Consider the following 26,157-nt stretch of genomic DNA (forward strand, 5'->3'; position numbering starts at 1 on the left):
TCATTCTATGGACTTAGTAACGAGGACCCATACAAACACTTGGATGAATTTTTTAAAATTTGTTCCACAGTAAAAATCCAAAACTTTTCTAATGATGCCCTTAGGTTGAAACTGTTCCCTTTCTCACTTAAGGACAAAGCCAAGTATTGGTTAAATTCCTTAGACTCTATAACCATTTCAACTTGGGATCATCTTCAGAGAAAATTTCTCAAGAAATACTTTTTAATTGGAAAAATAAATCAAATTAAAAAAGCTATCACCAGTTTTTCTCAATTGAAGGGTGAACTTTTTCATGAGACATGGGAAAGGTTAAGGGACCTCATTCGTAAATATCCACACCATGCTGTCCCTAAATGGCAACTTTGTCAGTATTTTTATGATGGTCTATCGGAGAAACACCGACAAATAGTTGATGCATCATGTGGTGGGACATTCATGCTAAAGAGTGAGGATGAAGCCTGGCAGCTCTTTGAAATACTTAGTGAGAATTTTCTATATCATATGTCTGCCACCTCTAGAGAACAACCCATGCTTCAACAAAAAAGAAGTAGAATTTATCAGATTAGAAACGTCATGGATATCCACAGTAAGGTAGATGAACTATCCCAAAAATTAGACCGTCTTCTAAATATTGGACAATCCCCGATTCCACCTAACCCAATCCAAGAAGTTTGTGCATTGTGTGCAAGTCCGAACTATTTTGTTAGTGAATGCCCAGCCGCACCTCAATTTTTTGAGTTTGTGCATGAGCAGGTTCAGCAAGCTCAAGTTCAACAAGCTCGCAGACCAGGAAACGATCCATATTCGAACACTTATAACCCTGACTGGAGAAATCATCCAAATTTTTTCTGGAGACCACAACCAGTGGTTGGCCTTGCCGCACCTCGACCTCAATATCAGGACCCAACATATAGGCATAGACCATACCAACAATTTCTAAATGCTCCTCAGCCGTCTACTACTGGTCACAGCTCAGCTTTTGAGAAAAAGGTTCTGAAAGCACTAGAACGATTAGAAGTCAATACTCAGATCCTTAACTCTCACACACAATCCAATGTTAAGCTAGAGACCCAAATAGGTCAACTAGCGACTGCATTCAGTAGGAGGGAAGGAGGATAATTACCTAGCCAACCCGAGAGCACCCCAAGAAGGCAATTTGTGATTGAGAGTTCTAATACCCCAGAAGCTTTTTCTGAACATGGCAAATCAATCATGATTCTGAGAAGTGGGAAGGTCATTGAACACACTAGTAAAATCAATGAGACCGACCTTAAACCTCTAACCGAAGCCAAATCACCCAAGAATAAGGAGGACCTGAAAATAGAGAAGGAACCAACTGCACCGGAATCATCTTACTTGCCTAAAGCCCCATTTCTAGATGCCCTGAAAGCTCCTATTCCTGCAGATAAGAAGGGAGAAAAACTCGATGAGATGTTGGAATTGTTTAAGCAAGTCCAAATTAATCTTTCTCTTCTAGACGCAATCAAATAGGTCCCTGCTTATGCCAAATTTTTGAAAGATTTGTGCACCCAAAAACGTAAATCTAGATCACAAATTTCAAAGAAAGTACGCCTCACTGAACAGGCTAGTTCTATCTTCCAGCATGCCACTCTTCCAAAGCTTAAGGACCCAGGAGCCCCCATCATTTCTTGTGTTATAAGAGATTATCACATTGAAAAAGCTCTTCTGGACTTAGGGGCAAGTGTGAATCTTTTACCTAGTTCGGTGTATGAAGTTTTTGGATTCGGAGAACTGAAACCCACATCAGTCACACTGTAATTAGCCGACAGATCAATTAAGGAACCATGTGGAATGCTTGAAGACGTCTTGGTCAAGGTAGATGAGTTTTACTTTCCAGTTGATTTTTTGATTCTCGACATGAAACTAAGTGGCAATCCCAGATAAATTCCCATTATCTTAGGACGACCCTTCCTAGCTACGGCAAATGCATGCATTAATTGTAGGACAGGAGTCATGGACATATCGTTTGGGAATAAGAAACTGAGACTGAATGTGTTTAGTGCTTCCCAAGGACCATCAATGGATAGTTGCTTCGAAGTAGATACACTAGAAGACATTATAGAAGATGCAACACCCACAATCCTAACACCAGACCCCTTAGATACTTGCTTGGCTCACTTTGGAGTGTATGACTTTGAGGGATATATGAAAGAAGTTAACACCTTGTTGGATACACCATACGATAAAATCACTCATCCATGGACAATCAAGTATGAGCCATTACCCACATTAGCCAGTACACCAATAGTCCCATATTTAGAATCACCACCTACGTTAGAATTAAAACCCCTTCCTGCTATGCTCAAGTATGTATTTTTAGGACTCAATGATACCCTCCCGGTAATCATTGCATCAGACTTGACCCCTAATTAGGAAATACAATTGGTTGGTATTCTGAAAGAACACAAAAAGAGCCATTTCATGGTGCAAAAAGAAATTGTATTAGGACATATTATTTCTAAAAAAGAGATCGACACTCATGTTAAGATTCGAGCAGGAATAGGATAGACACTCTTTTAGCGTTTGGCTGAAGACGTTAAACTTAGCATTTTTTGGGAGGCAACTCAAATTTTTTTTATTTTATTTTAACTGATCTTCATTTTTTTTAAAGAATAAAGGACTGCTCTGTATGGAAGAGTCTGTCAATAAACTTGACGTCTGGCTGAAGATGTAAAACTTAGCATTTGTTGGGAGGCAACCCAATGATTTCATTTTTTTTTTACTTTACTACAGCTGTAGGAATTTAGAACAAGAGCCTATTAATCAATGAAGCTATCTTCAACTTTCGAAACAAAATTATCCCAGGTGCACTCTCTCCTTTTATTTTCTTTGCTTTCCTACTCCATTGAGGATAATGTAGATTAAGTTGGGGGGAAAAAAAATTAATCAAATCCTCGAGTATGGCCAGAAATAATTAGTTTTGTGTATCCAAATTTTATTTTGATTAAGAGTCAATTAGGCATCCTAATCAATGAATGATTAACGGTCAAAATAATTTTAGAGATACTGAGGAATAAATTATTAAGAAAACTCAATGAATGGTAGGGTTTAGACTAGACCAAATTTTAGGAGTGATTCTATAACCCTCTTCTTACTGATCTCAATAAAGAATCTGCTTTATGAGAGATTGGATGAAAAAGTTGAGGTATGCAAAATTAAATTCTCCTTAAAATTTACTTATATATATATATATATATATATATTGGTTTCCTACTGAGTAACCGGGCCCTTTCGCCTAAGTAAGCATTGTAGTTCGCGTAAAAAGGTGGACAATGTTAAAAAAAAGAGTGGATAATAAGGGGACTAAATTGCAAGAAGATAATAAACCTATCTCACATTAAGTTAGAGGATTTAAAGAGTAAAGTGGAGAATTGGTGAAAGAAAAGCTCTTAAAATTTCTTTAGTTAATACTCAGCTAATTGGGTCAAATTGATAATCCAATGAAGTATCTCTTTAATGGTCTGACCAGATATCATCTATCTTTTGGGATGCCTAACCTAACTTTTTATTCAAGATCGAGTCGGTACACAATGCTGATATATTTATTTTACTCGAGGACGAACAAAATTTAAGTTGGAGAGTATGATAAATACTTAATTTAAGTCATTTAAAGCAAAAAATTATAGTTAATTTATTTTATTTATTAAGAATTTGATACTTCTTTTTATGTTTTATAGGAAAGATGATCGTCGATACAAAGAGTCCGATTCATAGATCAAAAAGACTTAAGTTTGAAAAAAATTGAACTTAAAATAAAATTAAAATAAAAGAAGGATGCATATGGTATCATAGAAAATGAAGATACTATGCAAGGAATCTAAAAAAGATATAAGCATTATTTTAAAAAAATAAAAGTTTATTTTTGGTAATCAAAACAAAAGGGAGCGCTTTCTTCCTAACAGCTAACGCGCGGTGTGCGAGCGCGCGGCGAACACACGAGCGTGACGTGGGCGGACGCATGGGTGGGCGTGCGGCAGCAGACGGTGGGTTCGTGCAACATCGCAGGTTCGCGCGGCATCGGGTTTGCTGGGAGATTTTTCTGGCGGACACAGCGGCGAGCAGATGGAAGAAAAAAATATAATATTTAAAAATACTTCAAGAATTTGTATTTTCTTTATCTACTTGTGAGCTTTTCATCTCATTCATCCATCTTTTAGTCCTTAGTATTTTTTTTAGTCCCACATCAAAAAATCATGTAAAACTCCTCCCTTCTAATACCTATAAAAAGGTTTTTATACTCTCATTGGAGGGGGAGCCCAGAAATTCTTCTAAAGCCTTGCATAGAAGAATAGAAAGGGACTACTTCATGAGCAGCTAGGCTAGCAGTCTCAGGAGTAAAGAAAAAATTTTGTAACGACACAGAAATGGTTTATTATTCTAAACTTTCTTGTATTTCTTTATATGCAATAAAGATTATGCTTTTTATTTAAATCGTCATGAGTTCTTTATTTGCTCTCTTTCATATGTTTTTATTTATGCTTTCCTGTTAGATTAATATTAAGAACAACTTTTACTTTTCGGAGATGCACCATGATCTACGGGTACGGGGCATGCCGACGAAAGAAAAGTTGTTTACCTAGTACTTTTCAGAGACACACTGTGATCTACGGGTATGGGGTGTGCCGAGGAAAGATAGGTATTTTTTCTAAGATTAATCGCATCTATTTAATTAAAAAAAAGATACAACTCTGCTAGTGCAAATTAATTCAAAACTCTCGAGTTTTTTATTTTTTAATTACATCAATTTTAAAATAATTTATTTTCTAAATCAAAACAATGCTTCTTTCTTTTATTTTGTAATCTCAACTTAGCCCAAGATCCCTGAGGATACGATCTCGACTCATCCTACCTACGTAGTGAGTAGAGTTATTTTTGGTGCTATCAACGACTACGCATCATGTATGCATCCAATAATCTTCATGTGGTAATGGATTAAAGTCACCGCTCCAAGCATTCATATATGCTGTAATTGTATATGCATCATCTACAAAATCACTAAAATGTACAGCAATTTTTTGACACACAGCTAAAACGTATGAACATGGATATTTGTACATATTCCACTTTTCACAAGAATATTTTTTTTCAGCTAAAGTAATAGTATGAGAATTTTTTTCACCTCATAACCCTGCGCTTGCTCTCCTCATAAGCACTTCATATATACCTCTTTGAAGGTTGAATGCTGTTACTCGATGCTGGTTAGCTTTAACTTTATCTTCAGCAATCTTAATTGCAACATGAGGAGTAAAAAGATTATTTGGATTCTCCTCTACAAATCTCAAAGCTTGGGCATGCCTCGTACTGAAATATTTCACAAGATGATAAAATGTCATTTGAACACAAGCTGTAATTTGCATATTTCTAGCTCCTCGTAAAATACTATTAAAAATCTCCGACAAATTTATAGTTAAGACACCATAGCGTAGGCCATCATCATATGCCAACGTCCACTTCTCCTTTTCTATCTCGGACAACCAGCTCCAAGCCTCTTCATTCACTGTTATGATCCTACCCATGATAAAGTTGAACTTGCGAACTTGATGAGCGCTTCCTGCTTACCATACTGCTCTTTTCAGCTGCACATTTTTAAAATGAATGTTGAAATTACTGCAAATATATCTTAAGTAGTATCGGTGATAGGCATGTGATGGACTCCATCCAATAGACTCATCTGCGATGGTATTTAATATACCTAGATGCCTGTCAGAAATTAAGCATATTCCATTTCTATCTTTGACAATATGTGTTCTGAGCTGGAAAAGAAACCAGCTCCAACTTGTAGTCGTCTCTTCATCCACAATTGTATATGCTAATAGAAATATCTCATTCTCTGCATCAATTCCTGTGGTAATTAACATCTTATCTTTAAACTTTTCATACAAGTGCGTGCCATCAATGCTGATTACAGGATGGCAGTGCGTAAAACCCTGGATAGATGGTCTGAAAGCCTAGAAAATATAATTTAAAACTCGAACATTAGAATTCACAGTTTGAAAAAAAATTTCATGAAATAACTGTATCGAGATTTGCATGTTGAAGTACAGTCATATAATAGGATAATTTAGCATAAGACGGCTCCCATTCTCCATAAATATCAACCAATGCCTTCTGCTTTCCACATCATGCTTTTCTGTATGACACTGTATATTGAAATTGATCATTAACGACCGCTACAATAGCTTCAACTTTGACACCAGGATCTTTCTCAATAATATGTCAGACTAGTATGCCAATCATCCTTCCACTGACATGTTTGTGGTCTCGATTCAACCCCGTAAACCAACAAGTGTGAGGACCCTCATATTTTGTGATTTGAAAATATCCATGTTTTTTTAACAATGCAGCACGAAGCCTCCATTTATAATTTTGAGCATTGTCTGATGATGCGCATTGTACGGATCATAATTTTGAATGCGATTGAACTACATTGTATGTCCCATGCTTCATAATGTGATAAAGATCAACAGCTCTCCTTACATAATCTTTACTCTCAAACATTAAACCTTTAGAAAATTCAGTCATCGAGGAGTCCCAAAACTGATAGTCAGAGTTCAATCTTCGACCAGCACTAACACAACCACCATCATCTAAATTTATATTGTTAAAAAATTATGAGAGTTCGTGCAAATGAGGTTGAGATTCTCCCACATTAATATTAGCCTGAACATCTTCATCATCATTCTCATCTTCACCATCATTATCATTACTGCTACTGTCCTCATCCGTCCAATAGTCTTCATCTCCGCTTTCATCTGACTCAAAGCCTAGATTATCAGAATTTATTCCGCTGACTACCCAGTCATCATTCCCTATATGAGTGTCGTCTCCCGCACTTACCACTACTTCTAGCAAAGGAGAAGTCACCATAGCAGAAGACATAAGAGAAGTCACCATAGGACTTTGATTAATTGAACAACTAGGGCCAGCAGTAGTGGAATGTTGTTCTGCAAATACGGTCTCAACACTATCGATTTGCACCATAGGAGTTATGAAAGATGAGGAAGGCCCAACATTATTGTCCGCTTGAGTTAAAAACCGACTATAATATTCAAAGCTCGGTACATCTTTCTTTTCAATATATAATTCTAAAAATCGACATTCTGCATATTTCAAAGGAAAGATCAGCATTTCTTCGACATCTTCATCGTCATCAATTGGAACTAAGATATAACTGCTCTGCATTAACTGTTCCGACAGATTAGGAGATTTTCATTTCAATTTTATTTCATATTTTTCTTTGTCTACAGGAATACTGCTGTATAAATAGTCCAATAATTCTTAACGTGATAATGATGACGATACTCTAATCATCCGATTTGCAGAGTGACTGTACTGCACACCAGTTTCATCATTCTGTATCATGCCATCATAATACAATAGTACACGAACTCGAGTACTGACCATTTTCTCGGAGAAACCTATGACAAAATCAAAATCAAAATATTTAGTATTACTAATTATTTTATTATTTTAAAAGATTTACATGATAAATGTATCATATCATCAACAAATAGGTATAGATAGATCCTATCCCATTCGAAAATTGCATTAATTCTATAGGTTAACTATATTAATCAAATGATACGCAAAAGGGACCGAAAGAAATTTTGGCAATATTTTTCCTTAGTTCTCCCCACACGATTGAAAATATGTGAGGAGAACTAAAGAAAAATATTATCCGAAATTTCTCTCAAACCCTCAATATATCATTCGAATAATATAATTACCTATAGAATTAAATGCAATTCCCAAACTGTCCAAACTGGACAATCAATTGACCAATATATATATTTTACGGTATCCGTATAAAAATATATAATTAAATATATATTTTATACGGATATCGTAGAATATTCTACATTGCTCAACTGATAGGTCTACGTTTTCATGAAATGCTTAAAACTTTTAAATTATGATCGAATCGAATTTTAAAATAAATCTTAATCTAATGAGATAAAAATAAAAAATAATAAGATAAAAATAAAAATTAAAAAGACTGAAATAGAAGGGTGCCGCAGGGCCGCACGGACCCACCGCCGGAGGGCCGCCGGGGCCAGCCGTCGGGGCCCGCCACTGGAGCCCGCCGCCGCGGATCGAAAGAGAAGGGTGCCGCAGGGCCGTACGGACCCACTGCCGGAGGGCCGTCGGGGCTCGCCACCGAGGCCCGCTGCCGCGGATCAAAAGAGAAGGGTGCCGCAGGGCCATACGGACCCACCGCCGGAGGGCCGTCGGGGCCCGCCACCGAGGCCCGTCGCCGCGGATTGAAAGAGAAGGGTGCCACAGGGCCGCACAGACCCGCCGCCGGAGGGCCACCGGGGCCTGCCGCCGCGGATCGAAAGAGAAGGGCATCGCAGGGCCGCACGGGCCCACCGTCGGAGGGCCGTCGGGGCCCACCACCGGGGCCGCCGCCGCCGTCGGGGAAGGGGACCGTCGGGGCCCGCACCGGGGCCGTCGCCGGCCGTCTGTCGCCGACGGCCAAGGAAAAAGAGGGAGAGAGAGGAAGAGAAAGAGAGGAAGAGGGAGAGGAGGGGGCCGGCCAAGGGAAGGGGAGGGTCGGGGCTCGCCGTCGGGGGGCGCGGTCGACCGTCGGGGTGCGCAGCCCGCCGCCGGCCCTCTGACGCTGGCGGCCAAGGAAAAAGAGGGAGGGAGAGAGAGGAAGAGAGAGAGAGAGAGGGAGGAAGAGGGAGAGGAGGGGTCGGTCAAGGGAAGGGGACCGTCGAGGCCCGCCGTCGGAGCGCGTCGGCTGCCGTCGGCCGTCTGTCATCGGCAGCCAAGGAAAAAAAGGGAGAGAGAGAGGAAGAGAGAGAGAGGAAGATGGAGAGGAGGGGGCCGGCCAAAGGAAGGGGAGGGCCGGGGCCCACCGTCGGGACGCGCGGCCCACCGTCGGCCCTCTGACGCCGATGACCAACAAAAAAGAGGGAGAGAGAGAGGAAGAGAGAGAGAGAAAGAGGGAGAGGAGGGGTCGGCCAAAGGAAGGGGCCCGCCGTGGGGGGCCACCGTCGGGGCATGTCAGCCGCCGTCGGCCGTCTGTCGCCGGCGGCCAAGGAAAAAGAGGGAGAGAGAAAGGAAGAGGGAGAGGAGGGGGCCGGCCAAGGGAAGGGGAGGGTCGGGGCCCACCGTCGAGGTGCGCGGCCTGTCGCTGAGGCGCGCGGCCCACCGCTGGCCCTCTGACGCTGGCGGCCAACAAAAAAAAGGGAGAGAGAGAGAGGAAGAGAGAGGGAGAGAGGAAGAGGAAAGAGAAAAGAGGTAACTCACCGCCGTTGGAAGCTCGCTGCCATGCCGTCGGAGAAAATAAAACGCCAGAGATTGCCGGAGAAGAGGGAGAAGGAAAAAGAGGGAGAAGATGGGGAAGAAGAGGGAGAAAATGCCATTCCCTTTGGCATTTTCTCCTTTTTTTTTCTCTCTTTTCTTTTTTTAATGATTTTTTTAAAATTTTTTAATTTCTTTAGTTATTTTTATATGATTTTTTAATAAATAAAATTAAATTAAAAATATGGATAGTAATTTGAATGATAATTTTTATTTGAATTAAAGTTAATTTTTTTTTAATTTATAATTATAATTTTTATTTTTTTACCATTTTTTTCTCTTTTATTCACTTCTTTTATGGCATTTTTTTGGAATTCAAATTAAAATTTTTATAATTTCAAATTTTAATTTTAATTTTTTTTCCATTTTTATCTTTTTGGCATTTTTTAGGTATTTTTTTCCTTTATTTAGAATATTTTTTAAAAAATTAAATTTAAATTAATTTAATTATTTGAAATGATATTTTTTATTTGAATTATAATTAGAATTTTTATTTCTTAAAATTCAAAATTATAAATTTTATTTTTAAATTAGAATTACCATTCTTATTTTTTTTCAATTCTATTCTTTTCCCTTTTTTCTTTTTTTATGATGTTTTTTATTTTTTTACACCAATTTTTTTCTTTTCTTCAGATATTTTTTTAAAAAAATAATTTGAAATAGAAAAAGTAATTTGAAATGATATTTTTTATTTGAATTAAAGTTAAAATTCTTATTTTTTTTAAATTTTTAATTTATAATTTTTTTTCACATTTTTTTCTCTTTTTTTCACTTTTTTATGGCTTTTTTTTCTTTTATCAAAATTGAATTCAAATTAAAAATTTAATTTTTTAATTTAAAATTATAATTATAAAGTTTTTCTATTTTTTTCATTTTTTTTGTTTTTATGAAATTTTTTTAGGGTATCTTTTTCATTTATTTAAAATATTTTTTAAATAAATTAATTTGAAATGAAGAAAGTAATTTGAAATGATATTTTTTATTTTAATTAAAATTAAAAATTTTATTTTTTGAAATTTTAAATTATAATTTTATTTTTTTAAATTCAAAATTTTAATTTTTTTAAATTTAAAATTATAATTTTTATTTTTTTCTCATTTTTTTTCTATGATCTTTTTAATTTTTTAAATTTTTAAGATTTTTGTTTAGATATTTTAAAAAAAAAAATTAATTTGAAAAGAAAAAAATAATTTAAAATTATTTTTTTATTTGAATTAAAAATTTAAATTTTAATATTTTAAAATTTATTCAAAATTAAGATTTTTATTTATTTATAAATTTTTATTTATAAATTTAAAATTATAAATTTTATTTTTTTCATTTTTTTTTGTTTTTGAGGAAAATTAGAAAACGTCATTTAAAATGGCGTTTTTAAAAGTGCCATTTAAAATGATGTTTTTAAAAATATTATTTTAAATGATATTTTTAAAAATATTATTTAAAATAATATTTTTATTTTTTTTATTTTTTGACGCGTGGTCTATGTGGAAATTGAGGTTGGGTGACATGGATAATAAAACTTCATTCAAAATAATATTTTATTATTTTTATATCAAATTAATAAATAAATTAAAATTTAAATTATTTATGTAAATAACTTTTTTTTATATTATTTTAAAAAAAAACTCTAGATAGGATCCGATTATATTTTTGGAGAAGCTGAAGCAGAAGAAAATGATTATCATATGATGAGCATCCCGTTTGGGTTTCGAACCCTTATTTTTGTTCCCATCCATCAGATGGTTACGATTGCAACGACCGCAGTAGGGTTGTTTCGTCGTTCATGACAATTCCAGGGACCTAGAGATAATATTCGCTCTTCCATCCTCCATATAAATTGGTACACTAGGGTTTCAGTGCGCGGCCGAGGCCTTTCTCCCAGCTACCGCTGCTGCTCTCGTCTCCTTCGTGATCGAAGGCCGTCCTTCGCCTATTTCTTCGATCAAATCATGGCGGAGCAGGTTGGATCTGATCCTTGCCATTTAACTTCCGTTCGCAACTTTCTTTTTATTCTTTTTTTTTTTAAGATTTTTTTCTTTTTTATGTTTTCGTTAGGAATTTTTGAATTTGATCTTGAGTTTTGTTTCTATTTGAACCCGTATTAGCAGGATAGAACTCGAACGGATCCAATCTTGATATTCGAATTTGAGAGAACCGTACATAGATCCAGGTTTTTTCATGTGATAAGATTCTAGGCGTTCGAGTGAGTTTCGAGCTTGTATCGAATCATATTGCACGTTTTGACTTCACTTCAGTTCATATGAGGAAGATTTCTTTTTTTTTTTTTTTTTTTTGTTTTCTTTATAAGTTTGTGGAGCTTGGAATGGATTGTTGTAAATTTGCGTGTTACTGTTAATTTTTTTCGCAGTTGCAATTGGATCATAATGTCATTTAAATATTTTTGGGTTTTTCCAATGACTTTCGAAGCTTGGTTATATAACCATTCTAAGAATTGTAGATCAAGGTTCTTTCCTTTTTTTTTTGTGAAACCTTTCGAAGAAAAAGTTCTCCTAAATTTCAATTCGTTTATATTATTTATGAACATGTTGACTGAGAATTGAAAAGTTTAAGTTGTAAAGTTGATTGAATGCAATTTCTTGTTTCTTCTTTCATTTTGTAAATGATGATTAGCTTGGGATCATTTTTCACAGTTCTAACATTCTTTTTTCTGTTGCTTTTATCAATTTTCTTATCCAGACCGAGAGGGCGTTCCTGAAGCAGCCAAAGGTGTTTCTCTGGTAAGAAAAATGATTTTTTAGTAGAATTATTAATTTTCATTTATAGTTGGCTACATGTTTATATGATGCTGCTGGGAATGTTGCAGCTCAAAAAAGGCTGGAAAGGGGAAGAGGCCTGGTAAGGGTGGGAACAGATTTTGGAAGAGCATTGGGCTTGGATTCAAAACTCCCAGAGAAGCCATTGAAGGTCTTATCTCTGATGATTCTTTTTGTTATTATGCTTAGATCTAATATCTTGAAGAGAAATTTAATGTTGGTTTTGGATGAGTATTTCCTAGATAATCGATGATGTGATTTGCTTTTGTGATTGCCTATTATTTTGAGAGAGAGAGTTGCTTTGCATTTGTGTTAATTGCTTGGTTTCTCTGTTATTATCCAGTCATGCACAGGTCCATACTTGCTGGTGTTATCTAGAAAGATGGGAAAGCTGCAAGCCCCACTTGGTGTTCAAAGATGGGCGATGGGGATCAACCTCATTTGCACATATAAAATTCAGGTTGATGAGTGGCTGCAATAAGGGAGAGAAGGGTGTTCGCTGCTCTATATAGGAAGCAAGGGGTTATTAGGTTTACAACGTTATTTTTGCTCAAGTATCCCTAGGCACTGTAGTTCTTAGGTCTTCTGAATAGCCAATGACATTGGACACTGAAAATAATAGTCTTTGGCATTTTGAAAATGGTGGATCCTGTTTATGTTAGCCCAGAGTGTTGATGCTCGCTGCAAAATTTTTTTGGTCTTGTTTAAGGAATCCTCTAGTGCAAGTGTGGGCAGTTCAACTGTCAGTTATTCCAAGTGCTAAATAAGATTGGTTGGTTCAGAGTATTTAAGCATATTTAATCAAGTGTCTCATTTTTTTCTTTTTTATTCTTGTAATGTGATAAAGTGTTTTCTCAACATAAAGTACCATAATAAACAATGGTATATTAATACATATGATAAATATGCTTAATTACTTTATATCATATGAAAGTGCCAAGGTGTTAATTTTTAGGTATTGTACCAACCTTGATACTTGGAACTGTTGCAGATATTTTAGTAACACCATGATAGTCTATCATTATCATGAGGTTAGCTCTCACTATGTTCGTGTACCGCAACAATGGAAGGATAAGATGGTGGATCTATTTTGTGTTGTGGAGGAGGTGAGAGTTTGCAAGGACAATGAAATATTTTAAGGGGTGGATGATCTTGATCTTCTATTGATGGTCATGATCGTCTATTAGAAGGAGAACAAGATGAATGGCTGGTAGGGTGCAGAGAAGCCAAGCTAGCTTGAACTCCTCTTGGTTTGCTTGTTATGGAGGTTATGGAGTGCAACAAAGTACCCTTTGTGTACATGGGCCAAATTTTGTTAGCTAGTTGCCTTGCTTGTAGCAAAAATTCCTTGGGCTTGCATGCCTACTGTTTCCTGCACTAGAAGTGAGTTGCAGGTGCAAGAAAGTGGCTCTCTAAAAAATGTTATAATAGGAAGTTATTAACAAGTGCGTGTGGTTTGAGTTCCTTAAGAGAATATGAAGTAGGTATAGAACCCTAGAGAAGTTTCCTTTTACTAGAACTCTGCCCACTACACTAGCTAGTTATGACCTTCTTTATCTAGCTGTATTATCCAAATACCTTATAGGAGGGAGCATGAATGTTCAACTTCCATGACCAGTCAGGTGACTTTCCTCTAGATTCTTCTACCTGTTTATCGTCTAAAAATAAACTGTAACCATCTAAAGCATTCTATAACTTGCAATCTCAAACATTGAAAACACATGCATATAGCTTATTTTGGCAGGAATTGTCTACATCTATCAATAGTGTTTAGGGGATATAATGAGAAGCATGAATGTAATACAAAATCAACAATCTACAATGCTTGAATTTCGAAGTTCATCAGATATCATGTTGATCTAGGCCTGGGTTAGGCTCTGACCTGAGCTTGAGCTGATTCTCGCAGGTTGGGTTCCTTTGTTTTTCTGGACACAATGACCTGATTACAGCACTATCATGGTGGTCTTCACTTGGCACAACCTGTCCTAATTATGACCAGTCCAAACAAAATTTGACATAATATCTTGTATCGTGTTATATAAAATCATTACATATTCTGTACTATAATAATAAAGTTATATGAATTATTATGAACATATGTTGTAGGTCCATTTTGATCTTACTTTGTGGAGCATAAATGCCATTCTCGTGAATCCTATTTCTGACATTTGCCTTGGTCCCTGCTCTCTGCCTGTAATCGTCGTCATCCTGCAAATGTTCACAGAAGCCCTTGGCTTGATGAGTGCATTCCCCCTTGCCCTCCCTCTTTCTCACCTGAGAGATATGAAGTTGTCGGTAGTCTGGATTCTTCTTGACCTACTTTTTATGAAACAATCATTATTGGAGGAACTTTTAATAGGCTGCACCAAGGCCACCATTTGTTGATCCTCCAGCTGCCCCCCCTCCTCCCCCCTGTGCACATATCACCCATGACAGTTAGGTTCCTAAATCTCTTTCCATCAATATATTTGTTTGGGCAGATGAGGAATCTCATAATTTTAATGGGTAATTTGCATCTGAAACATCTTAATGATGTTACCTATCATCACCTTGGAGATCTGATGCCCCTTCATAATATTTATCTTTTCTGTTCATTTTCTTATTTCTTTTGATAAACTTGGTGTCTTTTCCATTGCTTTCTTTATCTTTCGTTTTGATATCTCATGTCGCAGTTTCATATTCTTTATAATTTTCATACATTTTTATTGATTCTGCAAATGATGGAAGATGATAAGAGGGTGAGATGATGATGGTTAATTTGTTTCCCTATTGGTTTGATGGCCAAAATGATGGCACTTGTTGTATTAGCTCTATCTGATCACTCTAACATAAATGCATATTCTAATTGAAAGATATCATTGTTTTCTTTCAGTTTTTTATTATTGTGTTGTACATGTAATGCCCCCCCTGGTGGGCATATCTCCCATGACAATTTGGTTCCTAATCTCTTTCCGTCAATATCTTCGTTTGGGCAGATGAGGAATCTCATAACTTTAATGGGTAATTTGCATTTGAAACACCTCAATGATGTTACCTATCATCATGTTGGAGATCTGATGCCCCTTCATAGTGTTTATCTTTTTTTTTATTATTTGTTTTTTCTTTTTGTATAAACTGTGGGGTTGCTTAGTTGGGGGGAATGGAGGTCTGGAATGGAAATCGGAATGGGTGACTCTCATTCCAGTCGTTTGGTTGGAGGGAGTCCCATTCCAATTATGATTCTGGAGTGGAATGGGAATGGCCCAATCTACTTAAAACTCAATCCCCACTCTTCCCTATGGATTCAAATTTTCATTCCGATTTCGATTCCGGTAATGAACTAAACACTTCAGGGGATTTGGTCATTCCGATTCTTATTCCAATTCATTCTGATTCCGATTTCGATTTCGGTCACGAACCAAGTACCCCTGCATGCATTCTCTATCACTTTCTTGATCTTTCTTTTTGAGATCTTATGTAACAGTTTTTATTCTTTATAATTTATACATTTTTATTGATCATGCAAATGATGGAAGATGATAGGAGGGTGAGATGATGATGGTTAATTTGTTTCCCTATTGATTTGATGGCCAAGATGATGGCGCTTGCTGTATTAGCTCTATCTGATCACTCTTCGTTTCTGTAAGCCAGCAAGCCTTTCGTTTGAATTATAAATGCATATTTTACTTGAAAGATATCATTGTTATCTTTGAGTTTTTTTATTGTTGTGTTATACATGTAGTGGGTATTTGGATTAGGTTATTTTAATGTTATTCCTCCCCACCACTGAGCTCTTCCCCCCACTCATCTCCAACACCACCCATCCATCCTCAGAACCGTCTAATCTGGGCCTTTAAGCGTTAAATGGCTTGTGTCTGGCATTTTGGATACCCAAATCATAGCTTTGTTTGGTTTTAGGAATTCCCCTTTTTCCGCACCAGTCCATAGGGTTCATAGGTTGGATCTCTAAATTGTTGGTTTTTGGTTGTTCTGACTTGTTTAAAGTACGGTCCAGCTTGTTCTACAAAGCTGACCCTGTATAAATAATAGATAATGTTTTTGGTTTATAATTATTTTAGGTATGACTATTCTAGCAAACTGCTCTTGCATCTACTTTGTCAATAGGTGTTTAAGTTCATAGATTAAACTGTCTGCTAGGCAATGAGAAAATTGAATTTCCAGAAGTTTTTTTTTTTGATAATAATGGGTGATCTTTATAGTGTTGAACTCATTAACCATTGCAATAAACATTTCTCCTATCAATATTTCTTTTCTTTGACAATGACTTTTTTAGTAAACCATTTGGTGCAATGTATTTTTGGGCCTGCATTTTAGTCTCTCTGCAATCATAACCACGGCAATCTATTCATTGCTGATTTTGCCCTCCTCAAGTTCCACTTAGGAAGTTCTCTTAGCATACTTATTGTCCACTCAAATCTTTGTCAATGCATTTACTTTTGCAATCTCATCTATACCATAAGGTAGAACAAAAGGAAAATAAATTGCCTTGGGTTCTACTGGAAAATATGTTAAAAATCTCCTTTAACATCTTGTATTGGTTAGGCTTTCTCTAATTTTTATCTCTGTCTAACTTTTTTTAACCAATTTATAAATTTTCTTTTTTTTTTTTTCTTGTGTGTGCGCACGCGTATCACCCTACCACTTTTACAAAGTAACCCTATGCAATGATTTGTGGCAGTTGTTCCATGGAGATATCCCATTGCTAGCTTTAACATGATGTTGAATTTTTAATACAAACAATTTCTTTTGCGTATATAAAAATTTAACATGGAATATGTTGTCCTTCAACAATTTTGATTTGCTTGCAGTAACATGGAATATGTTGTCCTTCAACAATTTTGATTTGCTTGCAGGAACCTATATTGATAAGAAATGCCCATTCACGGGTACTGTGTCAATTAGGGGTCGCATCTTAGCAGGCACATGCCACAGTGCCAAGATGAACAGAACCATCATTGTACGTCGCAACTACCTTCATTATGTAAAGAAATATCAAAGGCAAGTGAAAGAATAGGCTGGTTTCTTGCGTCTTGGTTAGATTGAAAACGATAACTTATTTTTCTTGTTTCCCAGGTATGAGAAGAGGCACTCAAATATAGCAGCACACATATCACCCTGTTTCCGAGTCAAGGAAGGGGACCACGTAATCATTGGGCAGTGCAGGTAAACTTACTTCTCAATGTTGTAGATTTTGGGGATGATGTTATGTTTTGGGCAAGCTCATAAAATCTCCAGATCTGCCATCAGCTTATACAGGTGATGCAGGTGACAGATCTGGCACGCTATGAAATTTCCATTCCTGCATCTGTAAGACAGCATGCTCTGTCAAAGCCTGTTTCATCTCTATATATAATCTAGCATAATGAAATGTGATACAACCCGCATTTCCCTAAATTATGTCATGCGGTGGTTTATGATGGTACCATGGCAAAGGTTGGAACATTGTGAAACGTAGTCATACTCATTAACCATTAGTTGTGTATGCAGTTCATTTAATTGTAATTTTTGATCTCCCCTCTGCCCAGGCCATTGGCAAAGACTGTGAGATTCAATGTATTGAAAGTCATTCCAGCCGGCTCAAAGAGTGGAGGCGGCAAGAAGGCTTTTTCTGCAATCTGAGGTGGTCTGAGAGACCGAGTTTTGTCCAGTTAAAAGCTTTCATTATGAGGCTGATGTTGTTAGAGCAGAAAAGTTGGGTTTCTAAATTTCATTTTTGGTACTCACGTTTACTGATATTCCTTTGAGATTTTTGATTGGATCATAGAACTTTGAATGGTTTATGTTATTGCATTCAGAATTCTTTATCAAGCATCTGAACCCTTTGGCGTAAGCTTTCCTTGAGTTCCCTCACAAAATTTGATAGTTGGTAGTATTGGTATCTATGTAGAAGTGCTGCCATGTAACCTATTTTAAGAAAATCTGGTTAATGTCTGGTGTTATTTTCCATCCCTCAAATTTTACAAGGATTGGCTTTACATTTGGTGATAATTTCTTTGCAAGTTGTCTTGATCAAGGGTCATTTCGTTCTGTTGCCATTAGCCCTTGAGAATCTGATTAGCTTCAAACCTTGAAAATCTGATTTGCTTCATTTTGAAAAGATGCTGTTAACATCAGAATGAAAAAAAGTATGTTTTAAGTTCACTCTTTATGATATATCGTCCATCACCCATGTTGGATACATATCATCCTTCACCCATGTTGGATACAAGGGATTGTTCTGTTGCCTTGGGACTGTATTATGATCTGAGAGCATCCTTTGCTGTCATTTGTGTGCAGTATATTGCATGTTATCGAAGGACTCAAAAACACCCAAAACTTGACAACTGCACTAGTTGGCACTGACAATTTTATGTACTTAACTATATAGCTTTTTGTATAGGAACATGCTGTTGATTAATTTGTATGTATATGCCGAAGTAACAGGCATGGTGTTAAAGAGAGAGAAACATATCAGAAGTCTATAGAAAATTCCTTTCTTGTATAGGTTTCACTTGGAAGGATGTGGATGATTCCACTATTTGGCCGAGGATTGTTCCCATCAGCACAAGCAAATGGTCCCAGCAGCTCTATCTACAGTTGTGACGTTACAGGCAATAGGTGACTTGTATATTTATGAGAATAGGCCTTTAGGATTCAATCATTTTTAACTCACTATATGTTTTTGAGTGCATCAACTTTCACAACTATGACAATGATCAGAACTTAACGGCAGATTACAACCCAGTAAGCTAATAAGATCATAAAATCAGATTCATTCAGATGCCATCAGTTAAAAAGAAAAAAATGCTTTGTCAATATGTTCATGATATTGCTGATGAAGACTAGCATTAAAGCTTTAACCAATTAATGTTGAACTGGTTCAAACATCAGGAAACAATTTGCAAAAGAGCAGCACTCTCTAGTCTCATAAAAAAAGGTAACTATGATTACATTACCTGGATACAAAAAGGTAATTATGAACCATGTTGTCATACATAAAAACTTTTACGGATAAAATAAATGAAACAGTGTGATACATAATTTAATTTCAAAGAAAAACAGTCATTGGCTCACATATGTAGGTGATTATTACCTTTCTATTAGGACAATATAATATCAGGAATATCTTAGACATTGTGCTTATTTCAGGTAGACAAGCAAGTGGAGTCGGAAGACCTGTAAAGTGATGAAAACCTTTAGGCGATCTCTGTCCAAGATCATCACTCCCATAACTTCCATCATGCCACATGGCAAAGGGAGCAATAATCTGCCTCTAGGTGCTCATATCTTCACTCAGCAGAAATAATCATGCATGAAATGGCATATCACCAACCATAAAAGCTGAGCTCATACGTTATAAGAAGTTTATTGGCACCTGATAATACTCTGAAGGAATAGAAAAGCTCAAAGAGACATTGAAAGTAATCGTAGTCCTGTACCCTCCATTACAAAATATTTTGGTTCAAATGAAAGTCTGCTTATTAATTCTTCTATACATCCAATTCAAAGGATACAAATGACTTGCTCTCGTATCTCCCTGTATATTGGGTTCAGCTCAACACAAATATACCCTCTCAAGTGGAATATTTTCTCCATGACCTCCTATCGGAGCTAATCTGACATTATTGCATTATATATATATATGTATATGGCACATGCCACGCGCATGCTCTGTTTCAAAGAAAATATTCATAGACACGAGCTCAATCTATTTGTAAAGACCTTCAGAGTAAATAGTTGCAGTGAACACTCATTGAAAGAAAAAAAAAAAATAGAGCTGTGGAGATCCATCATTTTACTATTTTGAGATATATTTATATATTCAGGCAAAAGGCTTTGGAATTCAAAATATGTCTGCTCTAGGCCCTTTGCACCACGCACGGTAGATAACCAAAACTCTTTGCAGAAAATGACAAAGGTTTATCTAAAACTGAAAGGTAATAATACATAAACTTGTTTTTGATTCTCTGCTCTACAGTTTCTACATCCATCCTGCTTAAGCTTCCTCCGATTTTCTATAAATAAATACCTCGGACTCTATTTTGAAGATCATATGATTTACAAAAAGAAATCTACCATTCGAAAGAGATTGGTACAAGAAGGTTTGAAAGTTCAATAATATATATATATATATATATATATATATATATATATATATATATATATATATTAAAATGGAGTCTTCTGCATTGGTAGAGCCTCCATTTGACATGTGTACTAGGAGCTCAGCGGGATACTCCTGTAGCCTGGTATCATCTGGTCCAGCACGAGCCCAATGTTCTTCTCCATCCGAACTTGAGCATCAGCCTCGGCTTCTCCATCATCTTCACCACCCCTAGCTTCTAATCCACACACCCATTTCTATAATTTTTTATAACCCCTCGCAAGAAAAAAAGAAAGAAGACAAGAGCTAAAGCAAGACATTTTTTTACCTCCAGGTTGGTCGGCATCGGAGGAGGTCTCGAGGGCTTCCGTGGTGGTGGCTGATGCAGATTGGTGGAGGGGGGTGAGTCTCTTGGAAAGGGTGGAGGTTTTGTGGGGAGAGAAAGATGAGAGAATGAGAGGAATAGGGTTGGGTTTGGAGAAGAAGAAGGGTTTGAAGGAGGAGAAGAAGAAGAAGGGTTTGGTGTGAGGTGGGGGGAAAGGTGGTTTGGGTATTAAGAGGGCAATCTGCCTTGAACTGAAATGGAGAGCATTTTGATTTGCTCTGCTCTGCCTTCTGACAAAGTACTTCTCTTTGGAGTGAAGCAACCTAGGATTAGGTGGGGAGCAGCTAAGCAAAAGAAGCGATCGCCTGCGCTATCTTTTATCTCAGACCATGCCAGTGGCTTCAGATAAGGAGCGCAGCAACGAACCAAAAAGCTGAATTGGTACATATTAGAGGTTCGTACCAGTTCGCAGCCTGAGTGCCCAAGAAAATAAAAATTGATAAGAAAGCGAAGATAGACAAATGGTTTGTAAGTATAAAAATTAATTGAAATATTTATCAGAGAAATTGATCTATGTTGCACCAAAATAAATCTATAAACATTTCACGCTACAATATAGCAATGATTAATTTTATAATGGTACAATTCACTTGCGCCTCCATTTGACATTTGTTTCCAAAATATTTTGCCACGTATCACAACTTGCGCCAAATATCGCCCAAGATTAATCCCGTTTCCATGAATCCCAATTTTTGTGAGTCACCGATTTATTCCACTGCCCATCTTTACGGCTCTCCTAGTCACTCTTATTCCCACCTCCTTATTCCTCCTATTCTCCCTCCTCCTTTCTTCGCCTTCCCCTCCCATGGATGAGATGGAGCTCGATGATGATGCCTTCCCTGATCCTTTCTTCGATGTGCTTGATTCCTTCCCCTCCCATCGCCAACTGCCCGTGCGATACAATCCACATCCCTTTCATAGCCGCCCTCCACCGCCGCAATCCACCCTCCTAGCAGATCCCTGCCACCAACTTCAAGGGCTCCTCCAGCTCTGATTCCGCCTCCGGCATTACCAGTGTTAGAGAGAGCCAGCCAAGATCCTCCTCACGTTAAAAGACCAAGAGGCTTGGGAGGCGCCCGATAATTCAAGCTCTATCCTTACTTCAGATCAAATTAGCTTGGGAAGAGACCGAAGCACGGAAAGTTCTCTCCAATTGTCGACGACGAGTAGTGCTCCTATCAGAGAATCACCTCCGTCCACCATGTCTTCGAAAAAAATTCTTATTTTGGAAAAAAAAATATGATGGATTCGTCTTCATAAATTACTTGAAATTGCAAATTATTTAAAGTTTCAAAAAAATTGCATCTCATGCATGGCATGAGTTTATAAGCTAGTCGATGATAAAACTAGAATGCAAAATATACCTTAACTAACCATGTTTCATTGCCCACATGATTCATGTGATATGCGTGAAATTTGACTTCATTCATATATTTATAAGCTTAAAACCCCTGAAAGAAAATATTATTAAAATCAAAATCTTACAAGATTTTTGATTGCTACTAATGCTCCAAAAAACTCATAATAAATTTCAAAATTAATAAAATTTTTATTATTAGCAGATCACACTAGGAAATTATAAAGTGCTATTTATCATTTAAGAATAATATAACCAGTAATCAACAGCTATAGATTCTAATATTCCTCACATACAAGATCAACCTAGGTGTTTGTAACTTAGTTGCCAGAACTGAAATTGGGTGCGGGTGCAAACATGGGGAAATGGGTATTTTAAAATAATTTCATGTAAAGAATTGCTTAGGAAGTTGGTGCACATTCAAGCTTCCGAAGAGCTCCTGTTTCTTGAAACTAAGATTAAGAAATCTTTAATGGCATGTTGCCAGGTAAATTGTTATGGATGATGTGTCCAACTTTATTAGACACTAGTCTGATGTGTCCTCCTGTTATTCATGCAATAGTTTGGAACTACTTAGTTCCTCAAAATATTTCATAATTTCATTAAAGTGTATATGAGGAACTCTAATTCATGACAAACTTTTAAAAGGGACAAACTTATCATACTAGATGACCTCAAGTCTTGGTTCTTTTCGCCACACTAGAATTCATAGGAGGGAGTTTCTGGCATTATGTTTCCTTCAAGAAATTGAGCACATGAAAGAGTTGTTCATTAGATACCCTTGCAAATATGCCACTTAGACAGTTCAGTTTTTGGGAGTTATAGTGCCGGCACTTTTGAATACTTGGATGCAACAGAACACTCCATGCCACTACAACAATCGACCGTCCCGCCTCCAACAGCCAAATATGTCAGTATGTGGCAATTTTCTTTTTTCCCCCATGTTTTGATGTTTTATATTAAAAAACACTTCATTGCAAATTGACAACACTTGAGTTTAGCAATATTATGACTAAGCAATATTAGTAGAAACCATCCAGATTCTTCTAATGAACTGTTATGCATTTTTTTTTCTCTTTCTCTTTGATCTTTATTATAGCATAAATATAGATTTTCCTCAATCAAAAGTGCCGTTCGCTAGTCAACTTAAGCCAGGCAGCAGGATGTTTTAAGATAATAATATCTTTGATTTTGCTAAATAGTATTGTACAATGTCAGGATTTTGGAGGTCAAAGTGTAACCCTTGGGAAAACGTCAAGCTGACTAGGTGTTTGCAGATTTGCTCCAAATAAGACAAGGTACTTACAGATGCCATGTGGTGGAAAATTCAGTGAAGGCGACTGCAAAGGAAGGACTAGGAGTGCAAGTGTGTTAAGTAGACCAAAACCTGATGTTAGATCAATTGGAAAGTCTTATATAAGATCAACTTTCTCAGCCCTGATCTAGTGAAAGCCTCATGTAAGATCGGTTGGAGTGGGCTGCACATGTTTTCTGATGGTGAACCTAAAGTGTCATCGATGACCCAGGCCTTTATAGTCTGTGTCATAATGATGAAGTCTAATATTGAGCAGAATTGTGAACTCAGGTGGCAGTGAGGTGTTTTGGTTCAGAAACTATAATCAGAGTGCAGCTCTGGTGTTTCCACTTGGCAAAGAGATGAAGTTATGGGTAAATTAGGTTAAGAGCCTTGCGTCTGCCACAAGTTTTTATGTCATCTTCCTTCAATTTATATCTAACCATTTTGAAAGGATAAACCCAACTAAGATTGTTTTATATTTATTTGCATCAACGATAAAACCATAATTCCTTTTTAATAATACATATAAGAAAGACATATAAAAGTCGAAGTGCTTGAAATAAAAGACAAAGCCAACTAAAAGTAGGATGAGGAATAAAGTTTAGGTAAAGCAGGCTTACCTATATTTGAGTTTGCATTTCTGCTTTGAAAAATGTAACAGCTGTTATCAACATCATTCTCAGGTGTCACAACCCTTCTATCCTCCTTCACGAGGGTCTTCTCAGTACAATTCTTTGATGCTTTAAAAACGCATAGTCCAATCATTCAAAAGGACCTCAAAGACATTGTGCTCATACCCTTGATGCCATATAATAAACAACACCGTGAGGCATTAGCAGTGACATATATCTTTGATCTTTGAAACCGGACAGCAGTTCTTTCTTCCTTCACAGAATGTCCAACAGACCATGCTCACATCTTCAAAACACACCACTCAATGCATTATCATCATCAGACTCCATGCCAGGTCCCTTAGTCCCCAACTCCTTCCTTGGCTTCGGTGCGAGCCCCTTCGCCAGCATCTCCTCATCATACTTCCGAGCCATCTCAATCATTCCCTTTTGCAGCAATGCATCAATCAATGCATTGTAAGCAAACGCATCCGGACTACACCCATGCTCTTCCATTGCCTTCCAAACAATAAACACTGGCCTGAGAAATCCCCACCTCCCAAACTTCTTCATCAGCATCACATATGTCTCCATCCTTGGCCGGCACCCTCTCTTCACCATTTTATCGAACAGCTCGAGAATCTCCTGTGGCCTATTTAAATTCTGAAAGAAACAGTGGTAAGTGATGACATTGGGATCGCAGCCCTTCTTCCTCATCTGATCAACAAACGCATACGCCTCCCTGAACCTGCCTTCTCTGCACAACAGCTTGATGATTGTGTTAAATGTTGCGACATTTGGCTGGCACCCTAAATCGATCATCTCCCTGTACAAACGAATCGAGAAATCAACCCCATTAGAGAGCCCCATCGCCTGAATTACTGTATTATAAGCTACAACGTCCAAAAAGATGCCTTTTTTCTTCATCTCCTTGTACAATTTGACGGCTTTCCACGGTTTGCCGGACTTGGAGAGGATATCCATGTAGATGGAGTAGGAATGGAGGTCCTTTGCGATGCCTTTCCGGTCCATTTCGTCCCAGAACTCGCGGCATTTGCCCCACCAACCAATCTTGAGCCAGCCGCGGAGGAGAAGGTTGTAGGTCTTGGTGTCAGGGGGGAAGGGAGAGGAGGAGCGGAGGCAGAGGTCCTCGGCCTCGGGGACGAGGCGGTGGTCGCAGAGGGCGTCGACGAGAAGGTCGAAGGTTGCGCGGTCGCGGAGGCCGAAGTCGTCGGAGGCACGGCGGAGGGCAGCGAGGGCGTCGGAGACGAGGCGGGCGGCGGCGAGGCGGTTGAAGAGGGCGCGAAAGGCGGGGCGGAGGGTGTCGGGAGAAGAGGAGGGGCTCGGATGGTGGGAGGAGAGGAGGGACCAGGCGTGGGAGAACTCGAAGTGCTTGCCGAGGATGTCGACGGCACGGGCGAGGGTGGCGGGGGTGTGGGAGAAGCCGCCGGCAGCGGCGACCCAGTGGAAGAAGTCGAGGGCGCGGGGCCAGTCGTTGGCGTAGCTGGAGAGGGTCTCGAGGACGGTCTCGTCGTTAAGGGGTGGCGAAGGATCGGAGGAAGAGGAGAAGAACGAGAGGGAGGAGATGCGAAGGAAAAGAATGGAGGAGCGAGTGGGGATGGAGGAGGGGAGGAGGGAGGGCATTGGCTGCTGCTAAGGATTTTGGAGAGTTTTTCCTCCTTCAGGTTTTGGTCAGTGAAAGGGTTTTTCCACCTCCATCTTGTGTTTCTGTTATATTCCAACCAAAATACTGCACGTGCCCAGCACGTGAGAAAAAAAGTGGGTAGGATTTCAACTTGACGTGCGGATCCCAAACGATGCAACTGGTTCAAACCGGACTCCTACTTGAAAAAATGGTGATGCATTGGGAGATTATGTACAGGGGTGGCAATGGAGTGGATATAGATTGAGCCGGCCCATATTTATATACATCCTGTAATTAAAAATTTTATATTGATGTCAATTGCGTATCCATCTCGTATCCGGTCCAATCATACCGAATAGATAAAAAAATTAATTCGAATCAGATATAATAAAAAATATAAAATTATTATAATTTTAAAATATATATATATATTAAGATTATATTAGGTCGGATTTAAAATCGGACATACCATTATATATACTTGATTTGGATTCATTTTAAGTATTTTTTTTCTACAATCTGTATCCATCTCGAATTTTCATCGGGTCGAATAAAATCTATCCCATTTGAATCGGATCAAATCGCATATCCAGCAAATCGATTAAAATTACATCTCTAATCATGTATTAGTAGTATTCTCTTGCTTTGATCTAGATTTCGATTTGGAGGTAAAAA

General features: G+C 37.7%; 2 protein-coding genes and 5 non-coding genes across 16 annotated transcripts; 5 read left to right on the plus strand and 2 right to left on the minus strand.

Annotated features, from left to right (window-relative positions):
* Positions 1 to 241: 241 nt before the first annotated feature.
* On the minus strand, positions 242 to 347 carry LOC140854941 (small nucleolar RNA R71). The gene has a single exon (XR_012138035.1). It is a non-coding gene; the product is annotated as a small nucleolar RNA R71 (small nucleolar RNA).
* A 10,796-nt stretch (positions 348 to 11,143) lies between these two features.
* LOC105032282 (small ribosomal subunit protein uS17) lies at positions 11,144 to 17,934 on the plus strand. Of its 2 annotated transcripts, none has more exons than XM_010906690.4 (6): positions 11,144 to 11,291; positions 12,028 to 12,068; positions 12,155 to 12,255; positions 16,958 to 17,102; positions 17,178 to 17,267; positions 17,352 to 17,569. In XM_010906690.4, the coding sequence occupies exons 1-6, from the start codon at positions 11,280 to 11,282 to the stop codon at positions 17,362 to 17,364; spliced, it is 402 nt and encodes a 133-aa protein (XP_010904992.1). In that variant the 5' UTR covers positions 11,144 to 11,279; the 3' UTR covers positions 17,365 to 17,569. The 2 variants fall into 2 exon arrangements, with proteins under 2 accessions (XP_010904992.1, XP_010904991.1); XM_010906689.4 differs by lacking the exon at positions 17,352 to 17,569 and adding an exon at positions 17,630 to 17,934 and having other exon boundaries at positions 11,147 to 11,291.
* Positions 14,576 to 14,674, plus strand: LOC114912800 (small nucleolar RNA Z101). Its single transcript, XR_003798695.1, has one exon. It is a non-coding gene; the product is annotated as a small nucleolar RNA Z101 (small nucleolar RNA).
* On the plus strand, positions 14,841 to 14,928 carry LOC114912802 (small nucleolar RNA Z102/R77). The gene has a single exon (XR_003798697.1). It is a non-coding gene; the product is annotated as a small nucleolar RNA Z102/R77 (small nucleolar RNA).
* LOC114912801 (small nucleolar RNA Z101) lies at positions 15,071 to 15,169 on the plus strand. The gene has a single exon (XR_003798696.1). It is a non-coding gene; the product is annotated as a small nucleolar RNA Z101 (small nucleolar RNA).
* Positions 15,629 to 15,716, plus strand: LOC114912803 (small nucleolar RNA Z102/R77). Its single transcript, XR_003798698.1, has one exon. It is a non-coding gene; the product is annotated as a small nucleolar RNA Z102/R77 (small nucleolar RNA).
* Positions 17,935 to 19,982: 2,048 nt separating the features above from the next.
* Positions 19,983 to 25,523, minus strand: LOC105032279 (pentatricopeptide repeat-containing protein At1g80550, mitochondrial). 9 transcript variants are annotated; one of them, XM_029260972.2, is made up of 3 exons: positions 23,847 to 25,523; positions 20,516 to 21,791; positions 19,983 to 20,422 (listed from the first exon to the last, which is right to left on the minus strand). In XM_029260972.2, the coding sequence occupies exon 1, from the start codon at positions 25,479 to 25,481 to the stop codon at positions 24,147 to 24,149; it is 1,335 nt and encodes a 444-aa protein (XP_029116805.1). In that variant the 5' UTR covers positions 25,482 to 25,523; the 3' UTR covers positions 19,983 to 20,422; positions 20,516 to 21,791; positions 23,847 to 24,146. The 9 variants fall into 9 exon arrangements, with proteins under 9 accessions (XP_029116805.1, XP_010904986.1, XP_073107968.1 ...); XM_010906684.4 differs by having other exon boundaries at positions 19,983 to 20,425; XM_073251867.1 differs by having other exon boundaries at positions 19,983 to 20,444.
* Between the last annotated feature and the right edge of the window lie 634 nt (positions 25,524 to 26,157).

The sequence above is a fragment of the Elaeis guineensis genome, chromosome 1, assembly GCF_000442705.2.
Source record: "Elaeis guineensis isolate ETL-2024a chromosome 1, EG11, whole genome shotgun sequence".
Classification (NCBI taxonomy): domain Eukaryota; kingdom Viridiplantae; phylum Streptophyta; class Magnoliopsida; order Arecales; family Arecaceae; genus Elaeis; species Elaeis guineensis.